Genomic DNA, 27,287 nt, shown 5'->3' on the forward strand with positions numbered 1-27,287 from the left:
ATAAAGCTAAAAAGCCACAAATTTTACAAATTGGAATTATTTTTTCGGGATCCCGAAAAATCCCGGGTTTCGGGATTAATCCTGTTACGAAAATCCCGCGATTTCGGGACGGGATTTATCCCGGGTGATAGCGCTAGTTTGAACTATTCTCATAGCGCGGGACGCTTTGCCAATAAACACATTTGCGTTTGTTTGCCGTCTGCCGCTATGGTTTTGTTTACTTGTTAACACGATTAGCGACAAAACCATCTACTAAACGTCGCTTCTAACTATCAACAGATGGCAGCACTATAACTGTCAAAATAAATGCAATGTTTATTTCACTCCACTACTCTAAACAGCTGTCCAATGTTGTTGTTCACCAAATGCAAAACAGCTAACGCGAAGAAATGCATTGTTGGCTATCATGAGTTTAAAAATAACAGACGAAATAGTTAAAGTTATTCCAAAAACTCAATACTTAAGGTAAGTGGAGCTTAGTTAAATGCAGCTTCAGTTATATCATATCATTTCAAAGTCCTACAGATTTAACGCAATTGCGAAATGTTGAAGTTCCAACGGCAAGTATTGGACTCAAGCGTACACAACCGCAAAATACCGAGGAAGAAAGAATAGAATTGGAATGTCTGTATGGTATGTACATCTAACGAGTGACGTGTGTAACGTTTTATCTACCACTGATATTTCAACAGATCAGTTACAAAGGCAATTGTGTAAGCCCCGCATTGAACGTTTAGCGGGAAGAGCTTTAGGTGCATGGGACCCGAATGCAAATGCTGTGCACGTAATACGGAAAGATGGAAAATTTAGTACATTTGGATATACAGTCAATGGGGAGCTCTATTTGGAGTACTATGAGGCCATGTTTTTGCTGGAAGTGGTAAGAAGAAAATATCTAATTTGAGGGATTTCGTTTCCAGAATTTAAGCATTTCAATTACTGCAGAAGACTTGAGTAAACTCCAATCGAACAAATTCGAATTATGGGGAATGTGTGAAATACGCAAAACATTTTCTACAAATCGAAATCACTATAATGATGTTTTTTTCTAAAAAAATATTTTTTTGCTTTCAGAAACTTAAATTATTCTATCTTTTTGACGGGTTAAAAAGAATTCAGAGGAGCATTTTTTTTTCGCAAATTTAAGCTTGCTTACCTTTTTTTCCGACTACCTACTTTTTTCTGGCTTTTATAGCTCAACGTCTGATCGTTATGGTTGATATATTCATTTGAAGTGATTTTATAATTTCTTTAGATGCTATTTGGGGGGATTGTTGTATCGCTCTTTTAATGTTTCTGGAATAGTCATAAGTTTTTTCGCCCTCTGTGCATAGTTTTGATGCTTCCACTATTTATAACACGAGGCACAGTTGATTTGTGGACATTGTAGATTTTCGTAATTCGTTTTTGCGATACACTTGATTCTAAAACCTCTCCAAATTGCTTCTATTATGCTAAATACACTTATTGTCGGCGATTTTATCGAATTATACCAGGAATACAGCATAAATGCCCCCGAAGATCAATTTATTTAGCAGACCGCGTAATTTAAGCCATTTCCTATTGGTTGCTAGGGCTGTAAACCGGGATAAATCGCTTCCAGAAATCACAGGATTTTTATTTTGAATCTCGCGAGTTTTCGGCATCCCGAAAAAATAATTCCAATTTGTTAAATTTGTGGCTTTTTAGCATTATTGAAATAAATGATAAGGTCCTTCATTGAACAATGATTTCATGTGAATGGAATTCGTGCAACATAAAATAAAAAGCAATGATAAAATGTCTGTCGACAATATGACAAGATCGCGTTTATCTTATAAAATTTTGAATGCCTTGATATTTCTAAGAAGTTACTTATAACGACGAAGGACACAAGACTAGGAAAATATACATAATCTAATCAAAATCCTTAAATGTTTCGCTGAGTAATGGCGTTTTCGTTTCACAAAAAATATATTGCCTTGGTGTTGCACCACTCTTTCCCTCATTCATAAGCGTAGGAAGGCCTCTGGGGAGGGGGCTTAGACCCCCCAGAAAAATTTTAGCCCCCCCCCAGAATTTGAAAACCTATTTACGATTTTACATTTTTATAAAAATTAAACTAGTATATACTCGTACAACGCACAACTTTCACTAAAGACTTTCATGCACAATCGAATTACTTGGGTTGTGATAGAAGTCTGATATTTATGAAATAAAGCTGTGGTTGAACTTATGATTTAGTTGAATAAAAAATAGTAATTGATATTAAAACTATTCTTTCATAAATTAATATCTTAATAATGCTGCAAAAAAGCGTCGCCAAAAAAGAAGTGAAAATGTTCTTTTTGGGTCTGGAAGTGGTAAAAATTGGCGGAGAAGCGATGAATGTAATATGAACTTGTCATAGAACGAATGTCCACCGTTTCAACAACCGTTGCAAAGAATTTGCATCACTTCTTAAGGTGTGATCTGAATTCAGTGTCTTGAATGTGAATTAAAAATTTTGTGATATTTTCCTAAATAAATAATTTTATAGTTTTTTATGATTTTTAATGCATTCTAACGCTTGTTTGAAACGTTTTTTTCAAATATTATCGATTTTTCTATAATGGATTTAGCATTTTTGTGGCAAAATTTGAATAATTTGTACCATTTTATTTATTCTTACTCTTTTTTTAAACTATTTGAAAAAATAAAACAAAAAATTACGCATTAAAATATAAAAAAATGAAGTAAAAAACTTCCTGTGTAGGCAAAATAGTTAACTTCTTTGTGAGGACATTTTTGGAAGTGCTTTTAAAGTTGTGCCTTTAGAACAACTCCCCATTTTTTGCTGAGAAAAGTGTGGAACTACCCTACGGGAAATGTATCAACCACAGAACTGGTACTGGACTAGTCCCTGGTGTGTATGGACCAGTCCCAGTTCTGATCAAAACGCATGGAAGGGACCGTCCACTTTAACATGGGTTTTTCATTAACGGAGTAAACTTACATTTTAGGACGCGTCTTGGACTCATCCCAAAGGACACGTCCTGGGACAATTTAGCAGGAGCAACCCATAAACAGGTTCTCAGGAACCAGTCTCGGACAAACTCTTAGAAATCTATTTCAATTTGGCCTCCTAATCGAACCCGAAATGAAAAAAAAAAATTTTCAGTTAAAGTTAACTGAAGAGAAGATATTTGCAATTTACTTTCTGTTAACTGGCAGTTAAAGCTTAACGGAGCTACATGAAAATGGCCGTAAATGTGAAAATTGCAACTAACTGGAGCACAGGTACCAGTTCTGTGATAGGTCCGTCAGTGGCAATTTGCACCAATTTCCCGTAGGGTACTTTTAGTTGCTTTATTATAAATTGATTGTCGAGTTATTTTGATGTCTATTTTTTATTCAATTTTATGAAATAAAACATTAGTTGAACATATAAGTTCAGTCTATAAAGTTTTAGCTAGGGGGGCTATAGCCCCCCCCCCTAGGAAAATTGTCTAGCTACGCTAATGCCCTCATTGCATTTTCGCCCAAATTATAGTGTCATTCCAAAGTTATTGCTAATTCATAATATTGGGAGGGATACAGAATCCAAAATCTATAACAGTGTCTTCATATTTAGCAATCAATTTCGAGAATGTTGCACCTTTTTCGATAGCGAAATTGCTTTTGAATTTATTTCTCTCATAATTGTTTGTTTTTCCTTTCTTCATAATGTTGAGTTGGACTAAGTGTTCGATAAGTAAGATGGCAAATTGAAATTGCTTTTGAATTTACTCTTATGTTTTTTATTGTTTTTTGTTTATAAAATTGAATTAAACTAAATTGGTTTAATGTACAACAATTTTTTGGCGCTGTAGCTTGTTTTTAAAGAATTCCGAAAATTTCGAGATACCGAAAAAAAATCCCCTGTATTATATATTTTGAAATCCCGAATCCCGGGATTTATAAAAATCGATCCCGAATAACAACCCTATTGGTTACATAAATTTTCTCCATTTTCGTTTTATTTTTAGAACCGGCTACAACTTGAATATAACAGCAGAATCCTTTCAATAGAACAGTCCTATTTACTACTCATGGGCGAAGAGAAGTCAAACAAGTTTAACGAATATCTGGTTTATTCTCATTTCACTCGTGTTGGCTATATTTTGGTCAAGCATCAAAATATTAATTTTCCCAAATATGAAGTGCAATCGCCAGAGGATTGTGTTTGGGCCATACTTGAAGCTGAATTACAAAATGATACTGTTCCGGATTATGTCAAGAAAACTGCATATTACGCGAAAACCAAGCAACAATTTGATCAAATAAGGAATAATATCAAGCAACAACGTAGTAAACAAAGCCAAAACGAAGATGATAATATGGAAGATGTGAAAATGGATTTTTCTGGGAAAAAGACTGTAAATTTAAAACGAAAGGCCGAAGAGGATAAAAAGGAATACTATGATAATTGGAATAAAGCAAAGAGAAGACGCTATTGTAGTACCAAGATATTTAAAACAAGCCTGGTGGATTTTCTTAAAGAAGAAGATGAATACAAACGTTTCAAGGATCAATTTGAAAAGCTTGATATTGTTCCTCTAAAGGCTTATGATGAAGACGAGGAAAATCCTGAAGATATGGATAATGCTTTGCATATCAATTTCGACATATATCTTCACAATGAAGGTTTTCGTAAAAGTTCACCTCATTTACCCAGTTTTCGTGTGATAATACTAGAGCCGCACCAAAGGTTTCCCAGCCACAAGGAAATCTTCTTTACACATCGCAAACAATTGAATGCGGTACCACTATTGCTGGTAACAGTAAATGAATCAAAACAAATTCAAGCATTTTTATATTATTTTAGCTGAAGGTAATATTATTGGCAATGCATATACAATATTCAATTTTATGACTGTTAATATAGATTTTTTCATATAATTAAAATGCTGTAAAACTTTATGGCATTATAAAACATGTTTTCCATAATTTGTTCTTCTAATGCAATTGATTGATACATATTGTTTGGTACTTAATTCTAAGATTTGTTGTGGGTTCTTGTTTCTTCATTTTGTGGCAGAATTTTAATATTGACCATAAACTACGAATAATTATATTTACTATACAATACATATGGATCATTAATTAAATTGAATTTATTTATAAATTCTTTCGATCCAACTGTGCGTATACGCAAATAATTGATTCATGTGTTGTAGCACATTATGTTGTCTTGTTCCTATCACTCCAAAGAAGAGCGTAAATGCTTTTGTTTGGATAAAATTGTGGCAGAATATGTTTGGGGTTTGTTGTTTTTCTCAGAGAATATGATTTTATAAACAACAGCGGTATTATCTTGAATCGCAAAAAATGACTGTGTATAATATAGCAATAGTTGAAACAAACAAATATTATGTTATTTACATGTATAAAAGGCAGCTTTTAGTCGATAATAGAGCCATTGTTCCCGTTAAGAATTGCCGATAAATCCATTTATAAACAAATATCATTCAAATGTAAGGACTTGCATTTGATGCAAATACGCTGGTATTAGCATCAGTAAGAATGAGTCAGATGTCATGTATTAATTTTTACCCTCAACAATGTAAGCCGGCATTGTGGAGGATTCTAGTCCAGATTCTGACCAATATATCAATATTTTTTACAACCATCATGGGGGTACAGTAAGTTTGCTATTCCGTTAGTACTACATCGAAATATCGATTCCCCTTATACATATGTGTATATAGCTTTGACCAGGGAGAAATTCTCAGACGATCTATGGGTGCCCGTCTGTCTGTTGTAATCACACTTTTGCCTTCAATAATAGCACTATTATTGTTCTGAAATTTCGCACATATACGTTTGTTTTATCTGCAAGTGTTTCAAATGCTAAAAATGACTATTTCGGTCTAGGCTTTCATACAGCCCCAATAAACCATCCTACCGTTTTGATCTCTTCAGCGTCTAAACACCCCTCAAATAGACCGATTGCCCGATTTGACTTCGTGGTCTTCTAGAAACCTGCATGTTTATTCGATTTGCCTGATATTAAAATCTAGAGGTCTAACATATTAGGCCCACAAATACCAGTGACAAATATCCATGTTTTGGTACAGGCTCGCGGTTGCCATTCGAGCCAAAAATAATCTAGCAAAAATTGAAGAAAATTTTACCAAATAAAAACATCTTATTCTGTAAAATTTTATTTCTATAGCAAATTTTGTCAACATTTTATTTTTGTAGAAAATTTTCTCAAAATTATATTTCTATAGAAATTTTGTCAAAATTTAATTTCTATAGAAAATTTTGTCAAAATTTGGTAAAATTTTATTTCTAATGAAAATTTTTAAAAAAATTTTATTTTTGTAGAAAATTTTGTAAAAATTTTATTTCTATTGAAAATTTTGTCAACATTTTATTTCTATAGAAAATATTGTCAAAATTTTATTTCTATGGGAAATTTTGTCAAAATGTTACTTCTATAGAAAATTTTGTCAAAAAGTTATTTTTATAGAAAATTTTGTCAAAATTTTATTTGTAAAGAACATTTTTGTAGAAAATTTGAATTTGAAATTTGAAAATTTTGTCAACATTTTATTTCTATAGTAAATTTTGTCAACATTTTATTTCTGTATGGAAGATTCACGGGGTTTTTTCCTTCATTAATATTCCCCGTTTCATTTGTTATTTAGATACCATAAATTATTCAAAGTTTAAAAATTATGTTTAAGTTGAAAAGTTGTGTTATGTAACTGAACTCTTAAAATATAATTATTAAATTATTGTGTAAAATGAATTCATTCAAACAATAAAAATAGTATAAAAAAAAAATTTTATTTCTGTAGAAAATTTTCTCAAAATTATATTTCTATAGAAATTTTGTCAAAATTTAATTTCTTGAGTTGGGTAGTTCGCGAACGAACTGCTTCAATTGAACGGTTCACTGAAATGAGAGAGCTGAACTAGTTCACATCTATCGTTCTTTTCCGTTCACCATGTCAGTTTAGCCAACTCAGCACATTGTATCAGTTTGTTCGCTCAGTTATTTTCGATTTCCTTAATATTTGTACAATTTTCTGCCTTTATGCTCGTATCGATCTTTTTTATAAGCTGTTCGGGATTCTGAAGAAAGCAACAACAGAAGTTGAAATGAACCGGCCACTGACCGAAAGTGAACTAATGAACTCACTGACCGAACTAATTAGTTGATCGAAAAAGAGCTAAAGTGAGCGATCACTACATTGAACTACAATGCCTAACACTATTAATTTCTATAGAAAATTTTGTCAAAATTTTATTGCTATAGAAAATTTGGTAAAATTTTATTTCTAATGAAAAATATTTTTTAGAAAATTTTGTAAAAATTTTATTTCTATTGAAAATTTTGTCAACATTTTATTTCTATAGAAAATTTTGTCAAAATTTTATTTCTATGGGAAATTTTGTCAAAATGTTACTTCTATAGAAAATTTTGTCAAAAAGTTATTTTTATAGAAAATGTTGTCAAAATTTTATGTCTAAAGAAGATTTTTGTAGAAAATTTGAATTTGAAAATTTTGTCAACATTTTATTTCTATAGTAAATTTTGACAACATTTTATTTCTGTAGAAAATTTTATAAAATTTCTATTTCTATAGAATTTTTTTTTTTTATTTCTATAGAAAATTTTGTTAAAATTTTATTGCTATAGAAATTTTTGTCAAAATTTTATTTCTATAGAAAATTTTGTCAAAATTTTATTTCTTTAGAAAATTTTGTCAAAATTTTATTTCTATAGAAAATCTTGTCAAAATTTTATTTCTATAGAAAATCTTGTCAATTTTTTTTATAGAAGATTTTGTAAACATTTTATTTCTATAGAACATTTTCTCAAAAATTTTTTTCTATAGAAAATTTTGTAAAAATTTTATTTCTATTGAAAATTTTGTCAACATTTTATTTCTATAGCAAATTTTGTCAAAAAGTTATTTTTATAGAAAATTTTGTCAAAATTTTATTTCTAAAGAAATTTTTTGTAGAAAATTTGAATTTGAAATTTGAAAATTTTGTCAACATTTTATTTCTATAGTAAATTTTGTCAACATTTTATTTCTGTAGAAAATTTTCTCAAATTTGTATTTCTATAGAAATTTTGTCCAAATTTTATTTCTATAGAAAAGTTTGCTAAAATTTTTTTGCTATAGAAAATTTTGTCAAAATTTTATTTCTATAGAAAATTTTGTCAAAATTTTTTTACTATAGAAAATTTTGTCAAAATTTTACTTCTATAGAAAATTTTGTCAAAATTTTATTTCTATAGATTTTTTTTTTTGTCAAAATTTTATTTCTATAGAAAATCTTGTCAATTTTTTTTATTGAAGATTTTGTAAAAATTTTATTTCTATAGAACATTTTCTCAAAATTTTGTTTCTATAGAAAATTTTGTCAAAATGTTATTTCTATAGAAAAAAAAATATTACTATTAAAAAAAATTGTCAAAATTTTATTTCTATAGAAAATGTTGTCTAAAATTTATTTCTATAGAAAATCTTGTCAAAATTTTATTTCTATAGAATATTTTGTCAAAATTTTATTTTTATAGAAAATTTTTTCAAAATTTTATTTCTATAGAATATTTTGTCAAAATTTTATTTCTATAGAAATTTTTGTCAAAAATTTATTTCTATAGAAAATGTTGTCAAAATTTTATTTCTACAGAAAATTTTGTCAAAATTTTATTTCTATAGAAAATTTTGTCAAAATTTTATTTCTTGTTGTTTTGATTTGAGTTTAAAACTATGCGTTGATTAAACTACGAGAGTAGCTTACCTAAAAGAGGAAAATTATTTTTGTCAAATTTATTTGGGCAAAGCTCTATAGACTGCATGATGATTGGATGGATGGCCGTTTCGGAATTACTTCATTCCCCATCCTCTACTTGCAGCGAAACTATCAACCAATTATCAGGAGAAATACGCTAAAAAATACGGGTAATTCAAAGTAAATAACACTTGAGCCTTCCGAAAAAAGGTTTTTCGTAGTCGGCTTTTGCCTAAATAAATGTGCGCAAGCTTTGAATAGAATAATTATGGTTTAGAAAATAAAAATGTTAATTATGTAGAATTAGACCACAAAGAACTATGCCAAATTTGGTTTCTATCAGTCCCTGTTTTGACATAGCCCCACATAGACCCCATGTTGTAGAGTAGTTACAATATATGTGGCAACACTGATGATATATTTGGCGTGACGTTTCCTTTCAAATCCTCTTTAGGACTTTTCATACAATAAACACAACATAGGTATCAGAGAGTCAAATGTCAAAGAGCTTTACAAGTTAATAACAAAGCGGAGTCAAACGTACACATTATAAAAGCTCTCACTTTCCTGGATATAAATAAAGTTTGTGTGAAAGTACTCAAAGAAATTTCATTGATTGAAAAGCTTTGCTATAAAACAAAAATCAACAATTACAACAGCAACAACTACAATGAGTACGGACAACAGAGGAAAATGGTCCCCACTAAAGGTACACACATACGAACATATATTTACTATGTAGCTTTTTGGGGGAAAATTACAATCATACGAAAAAAGACGATTTAGTAGCAGAACGCAACTGAATGAAAAATCGCCGAGAACGGTAAAATCTTACTATCTCACTTGTGCTGCGTTCTCTTTTATTTTCGCCTTTTCACCTCCTTTAAATTTCCAACATTGAAATTTTCTTCGTTCGGTCAGTCAGTCGGTGTGGGTTCGTTTGTTCACTGCTATCGTTAGTCCCTACTACGTAACGTCCGTGTGTGTTAACTTAATTTCAAAACAGAAATTAGATTTTCATTTGTTCCGCGGAAACAAAGTTATAAACGCATAACAAGCATCGTTAACGCATTGTAGCGTGATATAAATAAAAACAAAATATAAATTTATCGTTTATTTCTTATATTTAAACCGCACAAACTTAAATCATCATGGTGAGTAATATCTTCGATCTTGAGATGGCCACTCCAAAGGAAGGTGAACATCCACAAAAAAAAAAAAAACAAAGGTCTTTAAACGGGCGGGCATGTGAAAAGAATTAACACTGCCCTAATTCCCCCACACACTTACTCCAATATGTCGTTTTGAAATCACATGCTATAAACTTTATATATAGAATATTTGGCAAAGAAAACAACTTTTATTACTTTCGTTGAAATGAATTCTGCTGATTTTTTATATTGCTTTTCTCCTTTTACTAACCTACCGATAAAAATCCATGCAATTTCCTTTTTTTGCCTTTCTCCCTCATTCCCTATAAAAATTTGCTTGTGTCTTTCGTAAAGAAAAATGGAATTCACATGACTAGGACATTTGGTTGTTGTCGAAGATTTTATTCGACCTTGACCTGATTTGTTTTTGTTTTCTCTCTCGTCGCTTACAAAATCAAGTTCATTTTTCTCGCACATTGACCGTGAATACGTGTGAGATGTCAACGCACAATTAACCGTTAAAATGTACGAAACCAATGTCGTTGAATGGTGAATTGAATAAACAAAAGGACCAGGGAAAGTACACGCAAAAAATTAATTCCTTTAGGTGAGTACTATGTTCGGTTTTTTCACCAAAACACTAAATTAAAAGCACAAATATATTTATGAAGACGACTATATTTTGATCTAGTCTTGCTAAATAATGGATGGAAAAGATCCAAGGAATTGATTGCAAATAGTTTTATATTTTAAAATTATTTATTTAAAAAAAAGCTGATTTTCAACTTGAAAATTGAACACAGTACTCAGCTTTTTGTGGGAAACGAAATTTTTGGACCAACAAAGTTTTCTTGTGTTTTTAAAGTTATTTCAAACTAAAGCTAGTACGTATGAAACAAACGTGTGCAATGACCACCGTAAAGGGTTTTTACCTTTAAAGCTAAGTACTATGTTCATTTTTCAAGCTGAAAATCAGCTTGTTTTCATGGTTACTTTTTTAAAATTAATTATAAATAAAAAAAGTGTTCACAATCAATTCCTTACGTCTTTTCCATTCATTATTTCACAAGACTTTATCAAATAGATTTTTGTACTTTTAATTTAGTGTTTTGGTGAAAAATACGAACATAGTACTCACCTTTAGGTGGGTATCCCCCATATTCTGGTTTACGAATTCGCAAAATTTGAATTGTCAATAACTTTTGAACAATTATTTTTTTTTATGAAAATTCTTCCAATTAAATTTCTTATCCATAAAAGCTATGTACAAAAATTTCATATTATGGTTCAGAAGATAGAGGTTGAGGGAATTGTGCGTTTTGCGAATTCGTAAAATTGATTATTAAAGAAAAATAATCGTCACAAATTGGCGATTTTAGCCGATAAGCTCGAACTTAATACCCACTTTTAACGAGAAAAATTTGCCAATAAAAGAAAACTTCCTTGCTCTAAAATTTCGTTTCGTAGGAACGAAAAAAAATTTTGCGACAACTTGCGAAAGGCCTTCACCCAAAGAAATTTGTTAGTAGATGCTGCAGAAAAATCTGCTAAAATACCAAAACATCTGCAGAAAGAGCAAATACAATCTGCTATTTTTTGAACTTAATTTCATTCTACACTGATGGCTCCAAATTGGATGGACAAGCGGGTTTCGGAGTATATTCTAAAGATCTGGAACTTCCAATAGCGAAAGGATTACCTAATCACTGTAGTGTTTTTCCGGCTGAAATATTAGCAATAAGAGAGTTGGCGAATTGGCTGAGAAGTAATGTTCCAAATAATGTTGGCATTAATATATACTCAGACAATTAAAATCTGCAATTAAATTCTTGGAGTCTGTGTTCCTTAACTCGTAAACGGCCATCGACTGCCGCAAATCTCTGAACGAGATGGCTGAACAGCACAATATTCACCTAATATAGGCCATAGGAACATACCGGGGAACTGCGAAGCGGATGAGTTAGCAAGGCTAGGGACTACCTTACATATTCCGGGGGAACTAGAATCTGTTGGTATGCCTCTGGCTACCTGCAAGCTCTTACTGCGTGAGAGGGCTGTTATGATGGCATATGTTCGATAGGAGAATTGCAAGGGTTGTAACCACACCAAGCAAATATGGCCTCATTTAAACTTAAACCGCACACTAGATATGCTAGTGTTCTCGAGACGTCAGATATCACTCCTGCTATAACGGGTCGCTGCCTGATAGACGATTTTGCAAAAACTATTGGCGCGAAGTATAATGACTATTGTGTGAGCTGTCATGATGCGGAGGAAAAGGAATCAATTAAACGCCTCTTGTGTGAGTGTCTTGCATTTTGTGTAAGGCGTAAGCGAATTTTAGGGGCATATAACTTTAGATTACTGGCGGACCAGGAAAACGTTAACTTAAACAGTCTGCTAATGTTTTTGGGACAATCTGGTTGGTTCAACAGAAGAAAATAACCGAGAAGGTTCAGCGGTTAAAACTAGAAGTGCCCATATGTTTTAGGTACTTTTAGTTAATGTGGTATTCCAATGGACTGAATAGTCTAAGTGAGCCTGAAACTTAATCGGGCTGCCACTTTAACCTAACCTAACCTAACTTAATTGCAATAAACCATGTTATATCTCGGCTGAAACAAACAAAAAAGTAATCTTGGTGCTATCTTAACATAATAAAAATAATATATTAAGAATATGTCTTGTATTTGCTAAACAATCTGAATATTTCTCAAATTAAAGAATAACAACAGACAACAGAATGTTTGCTGATTGTAAAGGGTGATTCTTTTGAGGTTAGGATTTTCATGCATTAGTATTTGACAGATCACGTGGGATTTCAGACGTGGTGTCAAAGAGAAAGATGCTCAGTATGCTTTGACATTTCATCATGAATAGACTTACAACGTCGAATTTTCAGTGAATGGGCCCTAGAAAAGTTGGCAGAAAATCCGCTTTTTTATCGACAAATTTTGTTCAGCGATGAGGCTCATTTCTGGTTGAATGGCTACGTAAATAAGCAAAATTGCCGCATTTGGAGTGAAGAGCAACCAGAAGCCGTTCAAGAACTGCCCATGCATCCCGAAAAATGCACTGTTTGGTGTGGTTTGTACGCTGGTGGAATCATTGGACCGTATTTTTTCAAAGATGCTGTTGGACGCAACGTTACGGTGAATGGCGATCGCTATCGTTCGATGCTAACAAACTTTTTGTTGCCAAAAATGGAAGAACTGAACTTGGTTGACATGTGGTTTCAACAAGATGGCGCTACATGCCACACAGCTCGCGATTCTATGGCCATTTTGAGGGAAAACTTCGGAGAACAATTCATCTCAAGAAATGGACCGGTAAGTTGGCCACCAAGATCATGCGATTTGACGCCTTTAGACTATTTTTTGTGGGGCTACGTCAAGTCTAAAGTCTACAGAAATAAGCCAGCAACTATTCCAGCTTTGGAAGACAACATTTCCGAAGAAATTCGGGCTATTCCGGCCGAAATGCTCGAAAAAGTTGCCCAAAATTGGACTTTCCGAATGGACCACCTAAGACGCAGCCGCGGTCAACATTTAAATGAAATTATCTTCAAAAAGTAAATGTCATGGACCAATCTAACGTTTCAAATAAAGAACCGATGAGATTTTGCAAATTTTATGCGTTTTTTTTTTTTTTTTAAATTATCAAGCTCTTAACAAATCACCCTTTATTTAGAAAGTTTAAAAAGACAATTTCGTTGCTCTAAAATTTCGTTTCCCAGAAAATAAATTGAGACAATGAAAAAGAGAGACATTTCGTCATTCCAACTTTTTTTTAATTTTTGAGCTACAATTAAATCGAATAATTTTACATTTCAGCTGTTTCGTTGCTTTAAAATTTCGTTTCCCAGAAAATAAATTGAGACAGTGAAAACGAGAGACATTTCGTCATTCCAACTTTTTTTAATTTTTGAGCTACAATTAAATCGGATAATTTTACACACCCATATTCAGCTCTTGTCTGCACATATGTACCCTTTTTAAAACATCGGTTATAGATAGTCTCAGAGTTACAATAGAAATGTTTATATAATGTCGGGATTTCGACTTTTTCGTTAAAACTTGATTTTCAAAGATTAAGGCCGGTACTCTGTCCATCCATTGCTACTCCGGAGCTATACATGTTGGTGGAAGTGCTAATGCTTGTTTTGCAACATCAATTGCTGTGCTCCTTTTGTTAACGTTTTGTTTTGTGTTTATCCCGTTGCCAGTACAAATGAAACGATTGTAAAATATAATTCACCAAATCAAGCTTTTATTTTGTTAACATTTATGTTTAAATTTAATGTTTTATACATTATGTTCTACAATATAGTAGCGAGCGGCTAGATGTTGGTTGCTAGTTTATTACGGAAATACAACTCCATGTTATACTTTGTTTTATCAATCGATCAGATTACATTTTTATACCCTGCGCCACACTGTGGAACAGGGTATTATAAGTTAGTGCATATGTTTGCAACACCCAGAAGGAGACGAGATAGACACATGGTGTCTTTGGCAAAAATGTGCAGGGTCGGCTCCTGAGTCTACACACAAAGAAATTTGTTAGTAGGGACAGCAGAAAAGTCTGCTAAAACAGCAGAAAGTCTGCTGAAAAAGGGACAGCAGTCACTGTTTGCTGAAATAGCAAACATTTCCTGCTATTTTTGAAGCTCGATTATACTAAAACATGTTTTATTTTGGCTAAAACAAATAAAAATGTCAACTTAGGAGCTATCCTAACATAATTAAAACAATATTTTATGAATATCTATAGTATTTGACCAAAAATCTGAATATTTATCGAATTGAGGCATAACAGCAAACAAAATGTTTGCTGATCGTATTTAGGAGCTTGTAGGTATATTACAGTGCAAAAATATACCAAAAACTACTTTTGGTTCTTAAATATGCTTTGGGGAAAAATTTATAACCTAAAAATTTTATAAATTGTTATTCACTTGGCCCTGAAGTACAAAAATATAACAGCAGACATCGACTGCTGTTTTTAGCAGACTTTTTTCTATGAGTATATATAGCCATGTCCGTCTGTCCGTGAACACATTTTTGTAATCAAAGTCTAGGTCGCAGTTTTAGTCCAATCGACTTCAAATTTGGCACAAGTATGTGTTTTGGCTCAGAATAGAACCCTATTGAAATCGGTTCAGATTTAGATATAGCTCCCATATATATATTTCGCCCGATATGGACTTATATGGCCCCAGAAGCCAGGGTTTTACCCTAATTTGCTTAAAATTTTACACAAGAAGAACAATTAATACTATAGTCAAGTGTGCTAAATTTTATTGAAATCGGTTCAGATTTAGATATAGCTCCCATATATATCTTTCGCCCGATATGGACTAATACGGTCCCAGAAGCCAGAGTTTTGCCCCAATTTGGTTGAAATTTTGCACTAGGAGTACGATTAGTAGTGTAGTCAAGTGTGCCAAATTTTATTGAAATCGGTTCAGATTTAGATATAGCTCCCATATATATCGTTCGTCCGATTTACACTCATATGATCACAGAGGCCAATCTTTTACTCCGATTTAATTGAAATTTTGCACAGGGAGTAGAATTAACATTGTAGCTATGCGTGCCAAAATGTGGTTGAAATCGGTTCAGATTTAGATATAGCTCCCATATATAGATTTCGCCCGATTTACACTCATATGACCACAGAGGCCAATCAAGTGTGCCAAATTTTATTGAAATCGGTTCAGATTTAGATATAGCTCCCATATATATCGTTCGCCCGATTTACACTCATATGACCACAGAGGCCAATCTTTTACTCCGATTTAATTGAAATTTTGCACAGGGAGTAGAATTAACATTGTAGTTATGCGTGCCAAAATGTGGTTGAAATCGGTTCAGATTTAGATATAGCTCCCATATATAGTTTTCACCCGATTTACACTCATATGACCACAGAGGCCAATTTTTAACTCCGATTTAGTTGAAATTTTGCACAGGGAGTAGAATTAGCATTGTAGCTATGTGTGCCAAATTTGGTTGAAATCGGTTCAGATTTAGATACAGCTCCGATATATATGTTTTTGTGATTTCGACAAAAATGGTCAAAAAACCAACATTTTCCTTGTAAAATCGCCACTGCTTAGTCGAAAAGTTGTAAAAGTGACTATAATTTTCCTAAACTTCTAATACATATATATCGAGCGATAAATCATAAATAAACTTTTGCGAACTAACATTGTGTTCCACCCTAGTGCATTAGCCGACTTAAATTTTGAGTCTATAGATTTTGTAGAAGTCTATCAAATTCTGTCCAGATCGAGTGATATTTAAATGTATGTATTTGGGACAAACCTTTATATATAGTCCCCAACACATTTGACGGATGTGATATGGTATCGAAAATTTAGATCTACAAAGTTGTTCAGGGTATAATATAGTCGGCCCCGCCCGACTTTAGACTTTCCTTACTTGTTAAATAATAATCCGATCCGCTTTTGCATTATAAATTCACAAACATCAGTTTAATAAATAAATTATTTCTTAATTCACATTGCAAATGGCGCCATGTTATGAAATCACTGACTGATCGATTTACGTCAGTTTTTCAACTCGAAAAAAAAACAAAGTATCACAAATGGAAAAATGGAGTTTCAAGTGCGAAAACCGAACAGAGTACCGACCTTTACAAAAAATCGATTTCGAAACTTTTGACTTTTTTTGACGAAAGGTGTTCGGTATATCTCATGAGAAATTTGTATCCAGTACCAGACGAGATTGTGTAAAATTTCAGCATGATAGCTTCATTAGGGCTGTTTTCTTTTAGCTCTGGATGCAACATTTGTATGGGCTATCTAGAACATCTCATCAGTGCAAGTCGCGCCGGTGTTGTCAGATTGCATTTTGATAAAGTGACGCTTCTTCTACTCACAATAGCAATTTATTGTGACTAATTTATCGAAAAACATGAAATTCAAAGTGGTACAGTGTCATAAATAATCGCAGCAGTAAATATTTATTACTAATTGGAGCATTTCATTCATTAAAAATGCAAGATTTCACTTATTTTCTGTGATTGTTTTTAAACAGCTGATGACAGTGTTGCATATTTTTGGAGATGTCCTGCATAAACGAGTATTCACGGCTTAGGATATCCAGTGATAAAAGAAAACAGCCCTATTATTGGAGGCTGTAGCGCCGTTATATCGTCTTAGAATGTCTCCCTGATCAATAATATATAGTAATAGGAAATTGATATATCGATGTAACTAACAAACGAAATGGCAAACTTATTATACCATCATCACCATCCTAGGGTGATGGTTATACAAACAAATAAAAGACATACCTACACTGACAAATAAAAGCATGCCCGGTTCCAAAGATTTTGTCTTTACTTTAAAAAATTTGGTATTGATTCCGAGCCAAAGAAGCGGAAAATACAAAAGATACTTTTAAGACACAATTCTCTTTTAAATTTGGGTTTTGTGTACTTGCTTCTAGGAAGCAAAATTTTAATTTTTAACTTTCTCAGCTTTTTTTCTTCATATGCTATCAAAGTCCTTTAAAACCGAGTTAACGACAACTTTATTTTCCAAGTTAAGACTCGACTTCCAGTAGAAATTATGCTATGTTTCAAGTAAAAAGCTTCTTTAAAATAAAGTGTTGAAAAACATGTCCTATATCTGAACGATTTTTTGCTTTGTAGTCAAGATGCAAAAAGACAACAAATATAAAGACAATTTCATTAAATTTAAAGAATTTTTTTGAATTATTAAAGTCAAGTTGACCTTAGCCCAAACATTTTTTCTTTCATATTATGATACCCATTTTTAAGCCAAATCACTTAATCATAAGGACAATACGACTTCATTGAAAAGTTTATCGACTTTTGGACAAGGAAAAAAACTTTATATTAGAGAAATGCGCCTTCTATGCTAAGCAAAATTTGCATTCGTATTTTAAATACACGAAATCTTTGATCTCACGACAATATTTTTTTCAGTGTATTACTGTATTTAAGTATACAAGCTATTTAAGAATAAATAAAACCTAACTGAAAATTATTGTATGTATTTGATATGGAGATTTTTTGTTTTGTAATAATCTACATATTTTTGTCATTAAATAAAAACACATCTATTTTGAATGGACGATTGGAAGTTTCCAGAGGTTATGTTGAGATGTCGTCTTGGTTTACTCTATTATTAGTATCTTGTCAATATTGCATTTTCAATATTTATGCACAAGTTGATCTGAATATTCATAGTAGTAGCAAACAATGAAACCCAATGACAGTCAATAAATTTGCAAAGTCTTGTTTTAATGTCATATAGAAAATTTAACATATCTCTAAAATTATTTGTGTGTTTAGTTGACAGGTCACGCGACCAACTGATTTGACATTGACTACTGGTTGAAGAGGGGTAGGTTAAATATTCATTGATGGTTACAAATTAAGAGGTATCAACCCTTTGATTAGCTTCATATAAAAAAAAAACAAAAAGAAAACATCCAACCCATTATTTATTTGATTTCTAATATTGAAGCTATTTTTCTTCCAGATATTAGTGAAGATACATTATTTTCTATAACCGTGAAATAGTAAATAATATTAATTTAAATATATTTACTTTATTATAGAATAGTAAGGAGGATATTTTGACTTCACAGAAAAAAATATCACCAAAATATTTCCTATTAAAAAGTTAACTGAAGTTGAAAAATTTTTCAATGAATAAATTAATTTATTATTAATTTATAATTAACTTTTTAATCAAGATAGAAAGTAAGTTAATTAAGTCGAAATTTTTGAAATTTTTAATTAAAAAAATTATTGATACAATTAGCGTTTTAATCAAATTCGGAAGACTAACCCCCATTTTTATGAAGCACCGTTAGTGCTACGTTAGCTAACGAACTTTTAAACCATACTATGAACATTTCTGTCACCTTGTCAATATATTCCATATGTCAGTTAGGAACTTAGCTGCTGAAAATTTTTCTGTTAAATTTATCCGGAGAGAAGATATTTGTTATTTACTATTTGTTAAGTGGCAGTTAAAGCCTAACGGAGCTACATGAAAATGGCCGTAAGTCAGTTAAAAAAGTGATGAAAATTTTTGTAATTTTTAATTACAAATGTATTTCAAACAAACAATTGTGAATTCAAATAAAAACTCTAGCCAATTCAGAAAGTAATTGAAAATAATTACCTTTTTTAATTAAAAAATTAATTGAGTTTTGCAATCTACATCAATTAAATTTTTAATTGAATCAATTAAAAAATTAATTGAAATTTGCTAATGAAGCCAATTAATTTTTTAGTCAAGAATTTTTTCTAGGCCCAATTAAAACTGTAATTGATACTATCATTTTCGTGATTGAAGACATTTCATTTAAAAAATTAATTGGATCAATTAATTTCGTGATTGAATCAGAAAACAAATTTTTGTCTGTTATTTTCCAAATTGATACGCCTATTATATTAAAAAAGGAAGAACAAATTCAATCAAATTGATTTAAATTAAAGCGGGCTAGAATACGTACGACTGGCAGCCTCTTACTTCACAAAAAAATATCACCAAAATATTTCCAATTAAAAAGTTGACTAAAGTTGAAAATTTTTTCAATTTTTTAATCAAGAAAGAACCCTTAAGTTTATTAAGTTAATGATTGAAATTTTTAAAATTTTTAATTAAAAAATTAGTTGATTCAATTAACATCAAACTCGGAAGACTAACGGCCATTTTCATGTATCTCGGTTAGACTTTAACTCCCAGTTAACACACACACAAAAAATTTCACGAACATTTTTCCAATTAAAATTTTAATTGAGTTTTAAAAAATATTCAATTAAAAATTTAATTGATTCAACAAATTTTTTAATTGAAACAAAATTCAATCACAAAAATAATAGTACCAATTAATTTTTTAATTGGATCAATTAACTTTTTAATTGACCTTCAATTAATTTTTTAATTGATACTATCATTTCTGTGATTGAAGACATTTCAATTAAAAATTAATTGGATCAATTAATTTCGTGATTGAATCAGAAAAAAATTTTTTTTTGTGCAGAAATTAAAATCGAAATATCTTCTCTTCGGTTAACTTTAACAGAAAAAATTCTAGCAGTTAAGTTCCTAACTGGCGTATGGAATATATAGGCAAGATGACAAACATGTCCATTGTACGGTTCGTTAGCTAACGTAGCACTAACGGAGCTTCCAGAAAATGCGGGTAAGTCAGTAAAAAAGTAAATTTTTAAAGAGAAAATTATTATAAAATATATATTTTTTAAATCAAACTAAGAACCCAAAGTTAGATTAGAAAGTAACTGAAAATAGTTACCATTTTAATTCAAAAAATTGAGTTTTTCAATCAACATCAATTAAGTTTTTAATTGAATCAATCAAAAAATTAATTGAAATTTTCAAATTAAATCAATTAATTTTTTAATCAAATATTTTTTAATTTTCAATTAAAACTGTGATTGATACTATCATTTTCGTGATTGAAGACATTTCAATAAAAAAATTAATTGGATCAATTAACTTCGTGATTGAATTACAAAAAAAAAAAATTGTGTGTTCAGACTCACTTAGATGATGAATCCAATATTGAGATCTCTTTAGCTGTTTATTTATTTATTACTTAACTTATTGTTTATAATAAAATTAGCAACTAGAAGCTATGGCCTCTCTTAAACTCTCTTAAAATACATAATGCATTTCCAGTTTTTGAACGTATTTAATTATACCATCCAGTTTCTGATAAAAGTATTTTTTCTTTGGGTGTTTTGACTTACCCCAATGTATTAATTAATGAAATAATTTCACTAGTTGTACAATGTGATATATCCTAAAAATGGTTTTGCTTATAAAGCGAAACACTGCTCACGAACTTTACAACTTTTGTAAAATTTTTACGCAAAGCTACAGTATTAAGTACACTGAAGGAAGAGTTTTCTTTTCTTAGGAACGAAATTTTAAAATTCTTTTACCCTCTAATGCCCCAATTTGTTTGCCAGCTAATTTTCAATGTTAACGACACAAAAACAAGAGAACTAAACAAGAAAAATGTATACGGTACAATTCAGCATATGCTGAAAAGCCTCTTGAATAGTTTCAAATAAGTTTTCTTTTTATTTTGTCCATTTTGGTTGTCTTAAGGTGTGTTATACTAAAAGCTAAAGGCGGGCTTGGGCATTAGAGGGTTAAAACCTAATGAAAAAGACTGGAGATAATCGTTAATGCTTCTCATAAATTCGAGTTTATTTGCTCTTAAAGAAAATACTTTTTAACAAAGGGAAAATTCTTTTGCCTAAAATTCCGTTCCGGAGGAAAGAATTTTTTCTTTGGGTGTATGCCCCCATATTCGTCTCATACATGTCCCCAAAGTGATCTTACTCTTTAAGGTCTGTTCGGTTTTCGCTGAAAAATCGCAATTAAGAATATGGTTTTGATTAATTACCTAATTCATCTGTAAGATTTATACTCGGTAGATAAAATAACAAAATAAAGAACTACCGTATGATTGGAAATATCGGAAAAATATAAATTATGTGGTAAAGGTCAAAACCATATGAGCGAAACACTTCTCACAATTCTTGCGGCTTGTTAAATATTTACTGGAATAATTTAAAATAAATAACAAAAAAATAATATTGTATTAATATGTCCCCAAAGTAGTCTTACATATACATACATGTCCCCAAATTGGTCTCATACATGTCCATAAAGTGTTCTTACCCTTTAAGAGGTAAGGAGCGACATTTTAGACAAACTAAATTCCCCTTTGTTACAAAGTATTTTTGTTAAGAGAAAATAAATCTGAATTTAGGAGAATAGTTGTAACGATTGTTTCCTATATTTTTTATTATTTTGCAACGAATATTTTTTAGCGTCAAAAGAAAACTGCGTTTTTCTAAAATTTCGTTTCTCAGGTAAGAAAATTCGTATTTTAGTGTATGAGCAGGAAAACACTATTCACGATCATTGCAGCTTATTCAATGTTTTTATGTAAACTTTAAATGCCAAAATAATTTAAAATAAATAACAAAAACAGACAAAATAATAGGGCTGTTTTCTTTTAGCACTGGATGCAGCATTTGTATGGCCTATACAGAACATCGTTGCACTGGTGTTCTATCCAGAACAACTCATCAGTGCAAGTTGCGCCGATGTTACCAGATTGTATTTTGATAAAGTGACGCTTCTTTGATTCCCAACAGCAATTTATTGTGACTAATTTCTCGAAAAACATGAAATTCAAAGTGGTACAGTGTCATAAATAATCGCAGCAGTAAATATTTGAGCATTTCATACATTAAAAATGCAAGATTTCACTTCTTTTCTGTGATTGTTTTTAAACAGCTGATGACAGTGTTGCATATTTTTTGAGATGTCCTGGATAAACGTGTCCTTTTAGTCCTTCTCGGCTTAGGGTATCCAGTGCCAAAAGAAAACAGCCCTAACATTGTATTAGTATGTCCCCAAAATAGGCTTACATATACGTGTCCCCAAATTGTATCTACACTTGTTCCCAAAGTGCTCCTTTACTTTAAGGTCGGGTCGCAGAAAAAAATACAAATTGAAAAAAAAAATATAAAACTTGTGGTGAAATGATTTACGAATATTGTACGAACTATTTTGCGTACGCAAACTCTAAATGCTGGAATAAATTAAAATAATTAATAAAAGCAAACAAAATAATATTGTATTAGTATGTCCCCAAAGTACTCTTATACTATAAGAATGGTTCGGTTTTCTCAGAAAAAAAAAAAAATAATTATAGCCCAATTTTGTAGGTTTTTCGACAATTTGCAATCCGTTTGTTTTATGGCAAATTGATTTCAGTTCTATAGTATTTTCTTTTATGTAAAGATACCCATTTCAAAGTCGAATGTCCTAATCCTAATGACAAAGCACGTTCATTAAAAAGATGGTCGGAGAAAACAACTTCATAAACAATAGATACTTTCAAGACTTTCGAATAGGATTTTTGAATTCTAGCCCTCTCTTTTATAGTAGACACATAAAATGATATTCGGAATGTTAATAGCATTGGACATCTTTTGATATGATTCTTTTGTATAAAGCAATTTTTGTACTTAATATATGTGGGCCCAAATGAACCATGGTCGTTTTGGGTCTGACTAATTGACATGATTTTTTTGTCCCATATTTAGTTTGCAGTAAAGAACCTAATACCGCATATTCTTTATGGACGGCATATAAACTAAATAATCTTATATCCAGCACATGAAACCCGATTAGGATTCTCATTCCGGACTTGTTCTATACAGGAATGAAATGAATTGTTGTTAAATATTTTCTACACGACAGACTTATGACTGTTCTAAACAGTACTACATTAGTCAATGCTTACGAATTTGCTAAATCCATTATGAAATAATCTTATCTAACAAAAGGTTCAAAAAACTTGTCTATATTCATGTCTCCATTTGCATATCTAAACGGCATTAAAATTTTTAACATTTTTCAAATTCCACAATCAGATCACGGAATTCTTATTTCAGGTAATTCATTCGTTTCCACTAACAAAACGCCATAAAGATGTCAAAATTCCATACTTTTGTGATGCTCTAAATTTTGAAAAAAAAAGAAGAATTAAAGCATCGACTAAAACGAATCATTCCATTGGAGTTCCATTATACCCTACAGCAATCTGCGTTATATAACCACCAATTTGCTAACCTCAAGATTATAAGTTAAATAGTTCCGTTATGTAGATTTTTGAAGAAACTGATTGGAAGGCGCGGAATGGATTCTACCCACGCACCTTCCATGCTTGTATTGAACAATTAAGTTTCCTAATTTTCTCTTAAGAATACGCTCAACGATTTTTGAAAATTTAACATAATTCAAATCATTTATATCTAAAGATAAATGGGAAAATACCAAAATTCTGAAAATGCGTTATAGCCCATTCACATTACGCTCGAAATCTACTAAAAGTGGATTTTAAATCCTTTTTTTAAAGCAAATGACAGTTGAAATCTAGTTAAAGTGGATTTTGGAAGTGTTATGTGGATGAGGTATTAACATAGGTACCATATAACCCTATGGAAACAATCCTTTCTCTTCGGAAGATTTCTAAAATTATGTGGACAAACGAAAAAAAAATCGGACAATAGGAAACTTCCTTTCCGACCAAATACACTAGTTTACAAAAAACTGGCGGAAAAGGTCCATTGTAATTTTTTTTTTTTGAAAATTTGGCTTTTTCGCATCCATATTTTTTGAACCACTTAACTTATTACAGATCCAATTATACACGATTATTCGTCATCTTAATACCTTCCATTTAAGTACCAACAACAATATAATCGGATATTTCTAACTCGAGATATAATTTGTTTAGTGAAAAAAAAGCGAAAAACTAAAAATAACGGAATATCTCAAAAACTGTTCCATTAAAAACAACATTTAAATATTTTTTTTTTCGAATTCAGCAGATCAAAATACATAAGAAAAGTCGACTCTCATCATGTGTACATTTTCAGTGTAAACTAGTGATATTAATGGGGTATCCATTTTTTTCGCAGGACCACTTTCTACATTAAAACAAAACTTAAGAAAACTTTTTTTTTAAGTCAGACCAAGGGAATTTTATTTTTTTTGCATGATATCTCTCTAAACAAAATAAATAAATCCGAAGATTGTGAGGACAAATAGCCGGCTTTTAACTTTATTTTAATTATTATTAAATTACTGGAATTTTAACTTTTCTTTAATTTGTATATGAACCCTATTTTTAAGTCACTTTAACCATCTTGTCCATTGCTGTTATTATTTCTTTTTACTATTATTTTAATATATTTATTATTTTTTAATTTAAGTTTCAATTTAATTCAACTTTATATATTACATCTCGCACTGAAAACAATATTGTTCTAATACGAACGTTTAGACATCCTTAATTTTAGGACAGTAAATTTATATAACAATAAGCAGTATACCTTTTTTAAGAAGAAAATTTGATTAAATATATTCTTTTAATTTTTCGTTCTACATTTATTCAACATTTATTTTATACACTCCACTTTGAAATTTGCGAACCTCCTTCAACGTCGTGTGCCTTTGGCTATTTTCATTAATGGAAAGAAAAAATTGTTTGAATAAATTATCTTTACTTTAATAATTAGAATCTGAATAGTTGGATAAAAGATAAAAAATTTCAAATATTGGCTAATATAGGAAAATCGGAATCAATACCAAAATGCTTAAGTGAAAGTCAAAAAATTTTTGGATATCACAAAATTTGTTTTTGAGTGCATAGAGAATGAATCGCGCAGTCAGTTTTATCTATATAGTGAAATAAATTTACGTTGCAGTGGAGATGAGTCGATTTAATCGGCGGGCGGCAAAAATAATTGAAAATTACTCAGCAAAAAAGCGTCGCCAAAACAGTAGTAAAAATTTTCTTTTTGGATCCGGCAGTGGTGCAAAATTGAAGCAGAAGCAATGAATTTAACATGGGCTTGACATAGGACCACCACCACTTCAACAGCCGTTGAACTTAATTTGCATCACATTTTGCCAAATAAATAACTTTTATAAAAGTTTATGATTTGTAATGCATCCCTACGGGAAATTGGTGCACTGACGGACCTATCACAGGACTGGTACCAGTGATCCATTTTGTCGTGTTTGTGTCATATAAAAATCTTATTGGATCTACACAGTTAGTGAAGTAGAATTACCAGAATAACCCATTGTTCAACATTTTTCAAAAGTTTGTCATTTCTGGTGCGCTTCGGATAACCAAGCTGAAACAGATTTCTAAAAGTTTGCCCGAGATTGGTTCATGAGGACCTGTCTAGGGAGTGCTTCTACTAAAATGCCCCTAGGACGTGTCCTTACACAGAAAAAAATATCACCAAAATATTTCCAATTAAAAAGTTAATTGAAGTTGAAATTGTTTTCAATTAATAAATTAATTGATACAATTAACCTTTTAATCAAGTTAGAAACATTAAGTTAATTAAGTAAATAATTGCAAATTTTAAAATTATTAATTAAAAAATTAACTGATACAATTAACTTTTTAATCAAGGTAGAAACATTAAGTTAATTAAGTAAATGATTGAAAATTTTAAAATTATTAATTAAAAAATCAATTGATACAATTAACTTTTTAATCAAATTCGAAAGACTAAGTCAGTTGAAAAAGTGATTAACATTTTTTTTTATTTTATAATTAAAAATTTATTTCAAACAATCATTTGTTATTCCAAAAAAAAAACTCTAAGCCAGTTCAGAAAGTAATTGAAAATATTGACCTTTTTTAATTAAAAAATTAATTAAGTTTGGCAATCAACATCAATTAAATTTTTAATTGAATCAATTAAAAAATTAATTGAAATTTGCTAATGAAATCAATTATTTTTTTAATCAATAATTTGTTCTATGCCCAATTAAAACTGTGATTGATACTATTATTTTCGTGATTGAAGACATTTCAATTAAAAAATTAATTGAATCAATTAATTTCGTGATTGAATCAGAAAAAAAATTGTTTGTGTGTAGGTCCAAGGCGTGTCCTAAAGTGTAAATTTACCCCGTCAATGACAATCCCATGTTAAAGTGACCGGTCCCTTCCACACGTCTTGACCAGAACTAGGACTGGTCCATGCACACCAGGGACTAGTCCTGTACCGGTCCTGTAGTTGATCCATTTCTCGCAGGGATTCTAACGTTTTCTGCACAGAAAAAAACATTTTTTGTCTTCAATCACGAAATTAATTGATCCAATTAATTTTTCTTCAATCACAGAAATGATAGTATCAACCAGAGTTAATTAAAAAAACTAATTAACACAATAAATTTTTGTGATTGATTTTTGTTTCAATTAAAATTTTGTTGAACCAATTAAATTTTTAATTGAATAGTTTTTAAACTATTAATTAATTAATATTTTAATTGGAAAAATGTTGGTAATATATTTGTTTTTTTTTTCTGTGTGTAAGGTTTCATATCAAATATTTTAAAAAAATTTACAATTTTTCTAGAATGGATTTAGCATTTTTTCGACAAAATTTAAATAATTTGTATTATGATTACTCTCTTTTTAATCCATTTGAAATAAAACAAAAGTTAAAATTGCCCAATTAAAAATATAAAAAAGCGATTTATAAAAAATTGAGTTAATATAACTTCCTGTGTTGTTAAAATAAAGAACATCTTTGTGGGGACATTTTTGGAAGTGCTTTTAAAGTTGTACCTTTAGAACAACTTCCACATTTTTTTTTTGCTAGGTAGTTGTGTAACTTAAGATGAATTAATTGCGTGGTAGAATACAAAAAAATATATTTTTTTCGTTTATATATACTAAAATAGGGAAGAAATCTCTTTACCTTTACAATGGTAAAATT

General features: G+C 30.7%; 2 protein-coding genes across 3 annotated transcripts in view; both read left to right on the plus strand.

The window, feature by feature from the left end:
- Positions 1-344: 344 nt before the first annotated feature.
- Tsen54 (tRNA splicing endonuclease subunit 54) lies at positions 345-4,947 on the plus strand. Its single transcript, XM_075305744.1, has 4 exons — positions 345-465; positions 518-633; positions 693-880; positions 3,987-4,947. The coding sequence occupies exons 1-4, from the start codon at positions 407-409 to the stop codon at positions 4,827-4,829; spliced, it is 1,206 nt and encodes a 401-aa protein (XP_075161859.1). The 5' UTR covers positions 345-406; the 3' UTR covers positions 4,830-4,947.
- Positions 4,948-9,572: 4,625 nt separating this feature from the next.
- Ak1 (Adenylate kinase 1) overlaps positions 9,573-27,287 on the plus strand; it is a 49,182-nt gene continuing 31,467 nt past the window's right edge. The window contains exon 1 of one of the 2 annotated variants that reach the window (XM_075305262.1): positions 9,573-9,914. In XM_075305262.1, the coding sequence (XP_075161377.1) occupies positions 9,912-9,914 (3 nt within the window). In that variant the 5' untranslated portion in view covers positions 9,573-9,911. The remainder of the gene's footprint in view (positions 9,915-27,287) is intronic. The other variant, XM_075305264.1, reaches the window with a different exon arrangement.

Source organism: Haematobia irritans, chromosome 4 (assembly GCF_050003625.1).
Source record: "Haematobia irritans isolate KBUSLIRL chromosome 4, ASM5000362v1, whole genome shotgun sequence".
NCBI classification, from domain to species: Eukaryota; Metazoa; Arthropoda; class Insecta; order Diptera; family Muscidae; genus Haematobia; species Haematobia irritans.